The sequence below is a fragment of the Chroicocephalus ridibundus genome, chromosome 4, assembly GCF_963924245.1.
Source record: "Chroicocephalus ridibundus chromosome 4, bChrRid1.1, whole genome shotgun sequence".
In the NCBI taxonomy this organism is placed as follows: Eukaryota; Metazoa; Chordata; class Aves; order Charadriiformes; family Laridae; genus Chroicocephalus; species Chroicocephalus ridibundus.
In genome coordinates, this window is record NC_086287.1 from 6730575 (window position 1) to 6743521 (window position 12947).

Sequence of the window (12947 nt, forward strand, 5' to 3'; positions counted from 1 at the left end):
GAGATTTAAACATGAGAAAAAAAAGCGCTAGGTAAGTGTTAAGTTGTTAAACTTGCCTCCAAATTAGACCATTATAGGGAAGATGGGAGCATGGGATTTACTTAGCTATGAAAATTTTGTTTTGTTGTATTTCATCAACCAGGCTAAAAAAATCCTGATTTTTGGGTGGTTTGTTTTTTTTTTTTTTGGAAACCCATAAATATTTTAGGAAAAAAATCCGAAGTAGTTATCTCTGACATTTGTGTTGGCAGGTTGGCAAGACATGTGTGGGGAATCGCAATAATTCAACATCTCGTTTGAAGACAGCAGAAACAGAGACAAGCTTTCAGGTATTCTGTTTCTGAGTAATTCCTGGGGTTTTATTGAAAGGTCTTGTAAAGCATGCAATTACTTGAAGTATATTTACACATTCTACGCTACCGCTTTTGAAACGGAACCGCTTACTCAGTTCAGACTTTGACTGTACCTGATTGGAATTCGGCTGTTCAAATGGCTTCTGGTTGGTAGCAATTTGCAAAACCATTTAATACTTGAAGAACTGGCTTCTCCTAGTAGTCAAATGACTTAATTTAATAATATGATGTCCATAGCCCTGGGAACGGGAGACGGGAGAGATTTCCAAAATGATTACACGTCTGCAATTAAGTGAAGCTGTATGCAGCCACGTTACCAACAGAAAAGTCTGAAGCAAGTTGTACATCTGAGCTCTTCATTTGATAGACCAAGAGAAAAAGATAGAAATCGCCATGATTATAAAGCAGCTTCAGACTTGTATGGTTTTGCAATGTCAAGGATTGTTAAATAAGCTTTATTTAGTAGAGATAAGAATCCTTCTGGAGATGCAGCTGATGGATATAATATTCTGTTATAGTAGTTTAAAACTGCTACGTCAGTTTAACAGAAATACAGCTCCGCCTGCACTATTGCCATGGATTTTTAACATACTTTTTTATTTGCTTCTGTGTGTGCGTATCATGTGTGCAATGCTTATGCTGATGCTGTCTTCACCTTCAACAGAAGTTGCGCAACCCTCCGTGGACTAAACCCGAAGATAAAAAATCACCTGAAAGAAATGAGAAAAAATACAAAGAGTCTGTTAGTACAAAAGAAAAAAAACTCTAAGCGCTGCTAATCTACATTAAAGATGCCCATCCATTGCGTCCATCTTCATATTCTTTTTAGTCCAGAGGCATGAAATGTACCAGGTTTCTAAAGCATGCATTTTTCACTATTTTATGAATGTTTGTAAATTAGTCTAGAATAGACCAATTAGTACCTTTCAGCAATAATCCAAAATGGATGTTTGAAGAATTGCTTTGTAATACAGTCTGGTTTCTGAACTATTGTTCTACCTGATCAGTAACTGCATACTATAAATTATTTTCTTTGTAACAGCAGCCATTCTCAAGTATTTTCTCAGTCTGTTCTATTTCATGTACCTTTATAGCAGTCTAGGTTTTAAATCAAATTAAGAATTAAGGGGCAGTTAATGTGGGGAAAAAAATAAATCTGTGTAAACGTAGTTGAAGTACAATACAACTTATAAGAGCAAGCGTTGTAAAAATGGAACAGTGGGGGTCCGTGTATACTTACCTTTCAGTAATGCCATTTCAAATCTGCTTACTTAAACAATAAAAGATGTTTGTTTGGTTGGTTTTTTTCTAACTGCTATCACAAGTGGTCCATTTTTGAGCACTGACAGAAATGCAGAGTTAAAAGGGATGGAGACAGAGAGAGTCATGGCTTTTAGGATTCAAGCAAAAATTGTCGCAGCGGGAACTGGGTTAAAATTTTATAGCTTGGGTACCAGTCACGGGAAGTCAGTTCCATCCCTTATATTTGTGCTGACTTCAACAGGACACATATACTTTAGATGGTAAAACCCCACTTCATCCACTGCAGGTGGCCCTTGGTCACTACAGCAGAGGAGCGTTTTGGTTGGGGTAAGCTCTGTGACGCCAAGGGTTCTTCCAGTTTCTCGTGGGTCACACACTCTATGACAAGACAGCGGAAAGGAAGGGAGGAGAGGGAAGAGAGAATGCTTTTGCTTCCTTGTGTATGTCATTATTGGTCTAATTTAGGGATTCATATGCCCCGTCTTGTTGAGATGCAAATATTTCAAGAACTCGTGCCTTAGGAACAGTTAATTGCCTGACGCAATGCAGCACCTTACAACTTTTACTGGATTGAAAGTGGCTTACTTATATTAGTTTGCTTTTCCTTGCTTTTGAATCAGTTTAAAAAGCAAATAGACAAATCTTGTATTCCATTTAGCGGTGCTTTCTGCTTCAGTTTTAGCTTTTAAGATTTTACCTGTCCTTCAACAGTCTCATCCAATAGCTGCCTGTTCCTTGCTGGGGTGAATAATATTTCACCCTGATGTCTTGTATGTGCTCCTCCACTCAAAAGTAGATATTACAGAATGGTAGGTTTCTCTGTCTGGAGAAATTACAACAATTTTAAAAAGAAAAGAAACTCATGAGCTGACCAAATGATGGCAAAGTGCTGCTCGACAAAGTCACACTACTATCAAAGAAAAGATTATCCCCATTAAACATCAAAAGAAGTGAAATCCTGGCCACAAAAAAAAAAATAAATCAGAAGAGAGATGTGCCTTCACATCTGATCTGAAAATCAATCATCATCAAATCATACCTATCGAATACAATATGAATTTGTTTCAGGCAAACGTGGGCCACATACCAGAGGTTTGCTGCATTTCAGTTATAGCCCCAGCAAACCTGGCTGAAGACAGTCTACTGCATTTCAAAATTTCCGGTGAGCCAAGAGACTGGTGATCCTGTCGTATATACAGCTGGCGCCAATTGCTGGTTATGTCAAAACCAACATTTCCTTACATACGACACGCCTGAACTGAAGTATCTGAGGTATGGGCTGAAAAGGTCACTGAAACCGTTGCAGTCCTCTGTCTCGAAAGGACAAGGATCTTCACGTGTGTGTCCCGGGGGAAGGAGGTAAGCTGTCCTACCTGGCCCTCCTTTCACCTTGATGAAGGATTCAGCAGTGCTGACAACACACCTACTGCTGTCAGAGCTGCTTATTACTGCTGTGTCAAGAGAGGGCTTGGGGTTGGTGTCCACAACATGATAAAACCGTACCTTGTAAGTCAGCAACAATCCAGCTTGCTTTTTATTTGTTTATTTCTTTTAGCTTTATTTCTTTTAACATACTTGAAATGGCTGAGCAGCCCTCTGCTTTCTGGAAATGTTCATAATTTAATTGGTATTTTTCAGCATCAGATAATTAATGTAATAAATATGTTTACCATCAGAAAAAATACACAAAATATTGGGGTGGGTGGGGTGTTGTGAGGGTAGTTTTTGGGGTTTTCTGTTTGCAAAAGGTTTATTGTTAGAAGCTTTCCTCCAGCCATGGGATCCTCAGCTGGGGTATGTTCGCATGCACGTAGGCTTTCACTTTTGTATGTCCCTTTTCCTAAGTGATGGTGATGACGAGGTGAGACAGAACTGAATAAAGCCATGTTTGTGGGGGCAATTAATCCTCCTGTTGTGATTAAAGGTGTAGAAATCAATTACGTCTGGTCTGACGATTACTTGACTTCCTTCACCTGGGACATTGATTGCTACTCGTTTTCAGTGTGATCAACGGTTTCACTTCTTGAAGATGATGACTGGGGGAATCTCTGATTATCTTCCTACCTACTATCTTTAGAATAATCCACATCATGGTACAGAATTAAGAAAAATAATTATGAATAAATTAATGTTTTATCTGCATATGGTGTAGGTATATCTGATAGGTTTTGTAGGTATGGCTTAACAAATATTGCTATTCTGAAGATTTTAGTCTTGTATTGAAAGGTTGGTACACATCTAAAGTGAAGTCTATCCTTGACGGTTGTATCTCAGAGAACGACTGTTCAAAAACCTATTAACACCTTTCAGTTTGAGAGGAAACTTCTTTTCAATTTATATGTGGAAAAAAGAAAAAAAATAAATTAGAGAAGACATTGGAATGTGTAAGAGTTTGTGTGGTAAAAGTCAAGGATTTCAAAAAGAAAGAAAAAAAAAAAAACCATCACGATAATGCTTCCAAACATTGGCATTGGTTGTCACTGGGCAAGGGGTGTATGTTTCCCCTCAGTGGGCCAATAACCGGTGTTTCATTCCAGCCGTGAGCGTGAGTAGTTTCACATCCCAGCGCCGGGCTGAAGCTAAACAGAGCAAGCTATTTCCTCTGATTTGTAGTTACTCGACATTATAAAGAACATGGTCATAAAGGAACTTTGGTTTATACAATTTAAGTCACAGTTGCACTTACTTGGTCTCTCTAGGATACCCTAAAACTCTTTTATGCTCAGGTTCAGAGAGCAGCGTGTCACTGGGTCTGTTTCCCCATGCGAACTCATCACACCGCAGAACGGCACATCTTAAGAAAATGTTTTGTAATTCCGTGTAGTTGCCTGGCAACCAGGTCATGGACCGTATCCTTACACATACAGCGACAAAATGCTTTTCTATTAGATATTCCAAAATTTAACAGTTAAAAGCAATGTAATTTCCAGTTCAAGAGCAGGCCGAACGTATTCTCTTTTGTTAGAGAATGGGATGGATTTTACATTGTTTCAAACTGTAAACTTCCATTTCAGTTTTCCTTTTGTATAATAGCCTTAATCTCCCTTCCTATCCATCTGTATATATGTGCATATTTGTAATCATAAATGCACATTACATATGTGTCTATACAAAATTTTACCTGTAAATATGCATGTACATATATGTGTGTGTGTAAATTTAAAATTCTCGAGTGAAATTTCATCCATGGTCAGATTTTACTTTGCATTACAAAATTTGTAACTGAGGTATTCACTTTACCGAAACGACAAAGATCAAGGCAATGCCTGTGTATAAAAATAGAACACCGAGTTCCTCTAATTTTCTTGTTGAAAAGCTGTAGAAACGTTTAAGTCTGTTTGTGTTTAAAATGGGTCATTTTGCTACAGTGAACAAACTAATTTCATTAGATTTCATTTCCGTTTTAATCATCAGGATGTCTTGGTGCTTCCCTAGTTAGGAATTAAAATCGTGAAATCCGGTCCATTGTTGACTATTCACATGGAATTTTATATACAGACAGGGTTTTTCATTCAGTTATACAATAACCTGGGAAGTTTGCGATTTTTAATCAGTATTAAGGGACTATGAAAAGCCCAAAATGACAACGGCAGTCCAGTTCAGAGGCACGTGCTACAAAGTGGTCAGAAGGACTGACTTTTCTATTTAAACAAGAATTTCTTTGAATACGAACAGAGGATACTCTCACTGAGTCTTAGAACATCAAACTGAAGATACATTGAGTTCTGTGCCTCCGCCTGACCTGGTGGCTTTGGGAAAGCCGTCTCACTCTCAATTCTGTAAGTACTTCAGTACAAATGATATAATACGCTGCCTTCTATAATGTGAATCTATCATTATAGGATAAGATAGTTTAATTTTTTTAAGTCAGATCTGGTTAAAATAGGTTATAGGAGCATACGAAATAGTAGCACATTTTCTTTGCTTGTTGGAAAAAAATCTCAAATTTGATTTCTTAAAGGGAAGGTCCAGAGATGGGTGGATTTCTAGAAAAATCTCAAAACAATAATAGCTAGAAATACCTATTTTGTCTGTCTTCTATTTTATGTATTTTGAGCATTCTTTTTTCTATATATGCTGACAAGGTGTCTATAAGAAAAATTCCCATTTTGGCTCCACTTAAAAACACGAAAGAAAACCATTTAATGATGAAAATAGACAGCAAAGTCTGCATTTGCAATCCTACTTGGTAGTTGCCATTTTATTTGACTTTTAGTTTGGTTTTTTTTTTAAGGTTGACCAAGCGGTCAACTGTATTTGGCACACGTGATTAAATACATATTAGAATGCACTGCTATGCAAGAATTGTTGATTTATTTAAATGAATAGTTTAAAAACACCCCAAACAAACCTTAAATATTAGCCATACCCAGAGACCACTAACTTGTTCTTCCAAAATATTCTTAAGGGTGCTGTGAGTGAGTCAAGACTATACAAATTAATGATTTATAAAACACTAATTTGATTTTACTGTAATGTTTTTAACTTCCTAATTTTTGCCTTAATTCAAGACATGAAACAACGTGTGTAGAAAGTCAATCACGTGTGTAAATTATCAGACCAGCAAAACTTTCCTGGCAGTCTTTAACTGGGTTCTCCAACTGAAAATATTTTTCCTTAAATCTCTGTAAGTTATTTTCAAGTGTGATAACATTAGAGATTTACTTCAACGCCTTCACCTTGATTTGCACGGTGAAACAATAGTGTCCCAAAATTCTTTACACACTGATTCAGAAGAGTAAGAAAGATAATGAGTTTTATTCTTCCACAGCACGTTCAACCTTGTACTGCCGCAATGATGTAGTGATCACTTTGAACTTTGTCATGATTAATAGTTCAATTTTATAGATTCGGGTACTGTAATTAACACTAATTGCAAGAGATTAGAATTATGTATTGGTACCTAGTGACCAAGCTGTGTTGAACTAAACGAAAGTAAACAAAAGCGACTGTTCATGTGAAATCATTGTCAGAAGTGGATGTAGTGGCTGGGTGGGGTGGGGGGAAACCTGCCGATTATGTGCAGATGTGGGACCCTTCACAGACGTTCAGAAGAAACCATGGACCAAAATCATCAAAACCGTCAGTTCAGTCTGAATTTAGGTACCTACATAAGTCATGGGTGCTAGCATCAGACGGGCGCTTAAGATGTATCTGCCTGCACCCGTTCTTTAATAGCACAGCCAAAAATCTGGGTTTTGTTACTTAAGAGCACAGCCAAAAAGCTAGGTTTTGTTACAAACGCTCAACAAAAAGCTGCCGTCCTCTGCAGCTCACCCAGAAAAGTCTTCTGTCCTCCGGAAGCCCTGGCATGGGCTGCTCCCTTCCTTGGCTGCCCTGCAGACCCGCTGCAGGCTCAGGAGCTCGCTCTTCCTTCTCTCGCTCTCCCCCAGCTGGCACTGCTGAAGCTTCGCCAAGCTGCCTGCTCCTCTAGGAAAACGAGGGCAGCCCTTAATTCGGTAAATTGTTTTAACTCTGCATAATCTACGGTAGCATCGCAAGTGGTGAACGCAGGCAAAATCCGCTTTCCTGGACTTTGATCCCACCAGCCACAGATTTCAAAGTGTAAATTTTCCATTCTTGCAGATAAGGCAAAAAAAAAAACCCTCAACAACATACTTGTGGCAAAATGAATGTGCTTGATATGTTTCTAGTTGTTACTAAGGTATAGAACGGAAAGGTCATTATTCAATTTTTTTTATTATTATTTTTATTATTTTTTAGTCCGGGGGGAAAAAAAGAAAGGCAAGGCCCGTTTTTCCTGAGCTTATGCTGGACATGAGTTAAATAATGTTTTGGCTGAAATTAAAGGAAAGGTGGTACCTGGGGTAGAAGTCCAAAATGGAAAGAGCAGTTCAAATAATTAAAGGTAGGAGCTTCTAAAAACAGGGCCTTATAAATGGAAGTGTTGAATGCGCCTGAAACAGGCAGTTCTTCCATTCCCGAGGACGGGAGATCAAGTTGGTACCAGCTCTGCTGTTTTATTCGCACAGTCCTGCCAGTTCACTGGTGCCCCTGAAAACAGAGGAGCAACGTTCTAGGTATAATATTGCACTTAGGTGTATATGCGTGCACGCTGCAAACACACTGCCTCGCTCCATGCAATGCTCGATTGGAGAGCTATTTAACTAAAACCATATAATAGTTAGCAAATATGTGGAAACCTGGATATTTGTCACGTTTCTATGTCACTTTGTAGCTGTAACTTAATTGGAATACTTTTGATTAACGTGATGACAAGCAAATAATATTTTGGCACATCAAGAAACATTTGGTTAAACATCTTTGTCCAATGTTGACCTGTAGTATAAAGTGACGTGACGTTCAGCAGGATTCCATTTTATGCATCAGGTAATATCCTCTCATGTTCTTTTTCCCGTCTTCCTGTCTTTTCTACTGTCAGCCTGTCAGCTGCAGTGTCGGTTTCAAGGATTATGTTGCTATTAAATCCCGCTACAGTAGGGGCTAACGCAACACGGCGGTCACGTCCCATTGACTAAAGGCATTTCCTGCAGGTAGGTTGGTTCGTATTCCTCAGGTCACTGAACTTGGATGACTGCTTTGGTGACTTGCTCGTGACAATGCTGGGTGAGCATCTGCCATCCTGGACGGGGCATCGCGTCAAACTGTTAGTGCAGCACCCCAGTGTTACCTCGGGCACCGTGGCAGTCGTACTTCCGAGCAAATACTGCTACGGCACTTGTTTTGTAATTAAAGACAACGTTAAAGAGAATTGGATGTGGTAAGCAGTAGTTTCCATGCTGTTCTTTTCTCTGAAAAACCTTTAAAATTACACCAAGCATAACTGTCTGTTTCAGAATTGTAAGCCTTGTCAAAGTTAAGAAAAAGCGTTCAACACACTTTCTTTAGTGCCTACGAAACAAGGGGAACTTATTTACATCCTTCCTGTGATACGGGAAAACAGGCTGCTTAAAAAGTATTATTCACTTACTCTTGGTTTTATGGATTCGTAATTCATCACAGCCTCAGTCGACATTCAAGCTAGTGACTTTTTAAGAAATGCAGTGGAAGATATCATCTAAAAGAATAAAAAACAGACCAAAATTAAACAAAGCGAAAAACCTGCAAACAAAATCTAGACTTATCGATGTCAAGGAAGGAGTTGATTACTGATTGAAATAGGACCCACATACAGTAGGTGTCAAAATTCAAGACTGTTTTAGGAACCCTGGGGCAGATTATTTCTTAACCATATAATGTCAGTGAAGCTTCTGGGGAAAAACCTTCTGTGATGACCTGAAGGGAAGGACAAGCATTAGAATTAGCATTATCGTATACATATTATATGTATATACCCAACAATAATTATATATTATATATGAGTATATAGTAATGCAATATATGTAATATATTACATAGTATTTATATAACATCCATGATTTAGATTATGTTTATATCTCATTTATATATTCATAATAATACATATATCCACCCATAATTTATATGATGTTATAGGCAGTATATTCTGTTACAGCATATATAACATAGTCTTATATAGCGTCTAGCATCAAAAATCCATTTCTTTATATACTTGTATCTATACATATCTCATGATACATATATTATATAGATAAAGAGATACAAAAAATTAGTTTAAATGAAGCTGTTAAATAAAAGAGCAAAACCCAGATACATGGGTTATTTATTCCTTGTTATTTGGGAAAAGGAATAAGACTGATCCAGAACTATTTCAAAGCTGCTAATTGTGAGTGAGGACAAGTAAAGCCCAACATTTGGCATGTCAAGTGGTTTGATAATAATTTCTTTCATTTACATGAGTGAGTAAATACATCTCTTTCTTGCACATTACATTCAAATTCCGCTTGTTCAGAATAAATAGAATAGGACAAAAAACCAGGAACTGATTTCAAGGCATCCTCTGAAATAATACTATTTTCACTATGAAAAAAGAATTTTAATTGTTGGATCCCTGTTGTAGCTATTGCAGAACCCCAGTGAAGAAATGAAGAATAGTATTTTCACTCCTTTGAAATTCACCACTGAGATTTTGATTTTTATATACAGAAAAATTAATTAAGATTCATGTAATGGTTACTAATTAAGACAGTTACTAGGCAGAGTGGTGGTTTTTCAAACTGAAAGATAGTTTGCAAATCTTTGGATGTTTATAGTCATGCCCAGAATTAATTGGTAGCAGCTTTCGGTCTTAGGGTTTTTCAGACTTGTAATGACAATGAAGAAAACTTACTTTTCAGAGCAAGCAGTACCTTTAAAGCAAATAGCATTCACAATGACAATGGTGGATTTGCTGCTGTAATACTTTTTTTCCCCAAAGAAAAAGGTTCCAAATTTGCTGGTTTCTGCAGAAACTTCAGGAGAATTTGGATAATTTGGAAGCGTGCAATCCTCTCTCACTTTGGAGAGCAGCCCTCAAGAAAGCTGCCACTTTTCAAAAACCTTTAGACAAGAGAAGGAAAATTCCTCTGCCTCGTATATGTGTATATATTTATATCCATACACCCAATTTCAAAAAGAAGTATCTTGTCTCACAAGCATCCGTCTTAGGTTTACTCCTCCGTTACATGCGGGTGAATCTGAGTAAAACCGGATCATATAAATACAATTTCAAACTATTTTAAAAACATACATTGTGTATTAATGTGTAACATTTAAAAAATGGGGGTTTTATTGTTGCAGATTGATATCTATGGGTTTACAGATTTAAAAAAAATCCCTACATTTAAACGTCTTAGATGTTCATATCCTTGAGTAAGAGAGATCTTTGATTTTGGAGATCCGTACGTACTTGGAACCCTTTCTCATTTCTCTGTTTTTCTTCATCATGGGTCATCGAAGAGAGAACGGGATTTCTTGGGTGGGTATTTTTTCTGTGTCTTACTAATACAAGTGGCAGAATTTAAAAACTGAACACAAACTAACTCAAAAATGTGAATTTGTATATTCAATGTGAATTTGGCACACTGAATTTAACTCCTGATAATCAGGTTTCTAATTTAGGTTCCTAAATTTAAAACCAAACAAATACCAGATCCCCACTTTGGCTATAATTCTCCATTAACTATCATTTCTAAGACAGAATTTGTTAAGTAATATTAATTAATAGAATTAATTAATACTCACAAAATAATCCCCAAACTGACCCCTTTTCATTTTAAATCCATTATGTCACTAATGAAGGAGACTAGAATTTTGGTAATTTTAATTAAAAGTGCTTCTTAATCAATGGACAGCGCTAAGCTAAATAATGGCTTCACAGCTCTGATAACATTTGCGATTGCTAATAATAAAACACCCATTACTCCTAAAAAGTTAACACACTCAAATATACAGGCTTCAGCTGCTGATAAACCGACCTATTTCTTAGGCAGAGTGAAGCCATTATATGTTCTTTGAGCAAAAACCAACACTTTTAAAAAAAAAATCTTCTCGTGGTGTCATTGCTCTGCAGATGTGACAGGCAAAGGCTCACTGCAAGTAATGAAATTATATTGCTTTTACCTTTTCCAGTGCAGATGAGATGACTGCCATCTGTAAGAAATTCCCACGTGGCCTCATGTTCTGCTAAATTTAGTGGTGCCAGCTGGGTCTTGGTTCTCCGGGCGTAATAACCTTAATACCACAGGACTGTCTTTGATGGGACAAATGGTACTGTGTCAGAAACGGATCTTTCATTGCCAGTCCTTGGTGCACGTATGACAACTCTATATTAGAAAGTCTGCTGAAATAAGCCTAGTTTTTTTAGTTGGTATGTTGCTCTGCATTTGCATCCTCCAGGACCCTGGAGGTGCTTTCTTACGCCTTTCCACCCTTCTCATCTCCTGATGGACCTGGGCGATCAAAAAGGAGGTTGAAGCTGGATTTACTTCATGCGTATTATGTGAGATGTAATTTCTTATTATTCCTGAATCAGGACATAATGTATTTGTTGGAAGCGATGCAGTCAGTGCTCTTTAAAACTGTTCAGCGATTGATATATCTGTCTCGTTCCTCTCCTCATTTCCTCCTCCCATTTTCAAATACCATTTTAACTAGGAAAAAATGTGCTGAAAAAAGGAAATGAACATCCTCCGGGAAATGCACTGGTTTGAATTATTATGTGCAGAAAAATAATTCACTAACTCAGAAAAGCCTGCCAGAGCGAAACTCAAAAAAATGGCTGAGAAAATCTTTTTATTTCCCTGGGTTTGCAAAACTTTCACAGATCTGAATTTTAATTGCTGAATGATGAACTGTAGAGGAGAGAAGACGTAGACAATGACTCAGTGATCCTATATTTCTAAATGACTGAAATGCGAAATAATGAGTTTGGATTCATTTTATGGAGTTGCTTTGCCTGTATTTTCACAAATGTAAACAAGGACAGTGACTTTTGAGAAAAAGCATTTGTTTGGTCAATTGATATAGGTCTAGTTCTGCTGGTGGGCAGCCAGGTAAGGAGAACGCTACGTCATGGCAACGAGGAAAGAATGTGTGTGTTGCTCTTCTCGTAGCGGTTGGTGATGGTGCCGGCGGCAGTTCAACACCCTTTTTGGAATATGCAGTTCTTAACATAACAAGAACATCTGCTTTTAAGCTTGTAAAGCAGTTTATTCACTTGGGAGTCAGATAGGACATAGTTTTTATCGCAGGCAAAAAAACCAAAACCATGAAGGATTCAACTACTATAATTAGGTGCCTGTAAGGACAGAGTAATTCATGGTATCAAAGAGAGGGGGTTTGTATATTACACCTTTCAGTGTTAATCTATTTACCATATTCCATGAAGCTAGAGGGAGAATGGAAAAGAACTGTGAAACACAAGTGTGGATGCAAGCCAGTAATAAACATTTCTTTTATCCTTTGCAATCCATTTTTAATTCATAAGCAGATTCACGTGCGCACACCCACCCATCCACCCTTCCATGCTCCATAGAGACAGTGCAAGTAGCGTAATAACACAGACTTAAACAGGCAATCACCAGCCGAGTCGTAAGATTGTTATCTCCCAAAAATCAGCTTTTAAAGTGGGATTGGAAATATTTTACACAATAAGCATACCTTACTGATCTCAGAGGAAAACAATCCACCAACCAGACACCACATAGAAAATGATCTTGCCAGACTGCAAATTCAATCAACAACTATTACAGGAGCACTCAAAGGCTTTTCTCTAGTCGTAATTTTTTTACTGACACTATTATTCCCCTTCCCAGGTTCCTGTACAGTGAAATATTCATACCCAACCTTTAATGTGTGAAAACATCGCTGTGCTGTGCTCTGATACTCATCAGAAGTATCCCAGCCTTATGGTTTTGCAGGTTTAGACCTCTCATGTTGGCTGCACCCCCT

At 37.7% G+C, this 12947-nt stretch overlaps 1 protein-coding gene and 1 long non-coding RNA gene across 2 annotated transcripts in view; one reads left to right on the forward strand and one right to left on the reverse strand.

Moving 5' to 3' along the window:
• LUZP2 (leucine zipper protein 2) overlaps positions 1-1671 on the forward strand; it is a 211909-nt gene extending 210238 nt beyond the window's left edge. Inside the window, exons 11-12 of the mRNA XM_063332815.1 lie at positions 252-329; positions 1018-1671. Of these exons, the coding sequence (XP_063188885.1) occupies positions 252-329; positions 1018-1122 (183 nt within the window). The 3' untranslated portion in view covers positions 1123-1671. The remainder of the gene's footprint in view (positions 1-251; positions 330-1017) is intronic.
• Positions 1672-7426: 5755 nt separating this feature from the next.
• On the reverse strand, positions 7427-11541 carry LOC134515252 (uncharacterized). Its single transcript, XR_010070923.1, has 3 exons — positions 11118-11541; positions 8569-8655; positions 7427-7631 (listed from the first exon to the last, which is right to left on the reverse strand). It is a non-coding gene; the product is annotated as an uncharacterized LOC134515252 (long non-coding RNA).
• Between the last annotated feature and the right edge of the window lie 1406 nt (positions 11542-12947).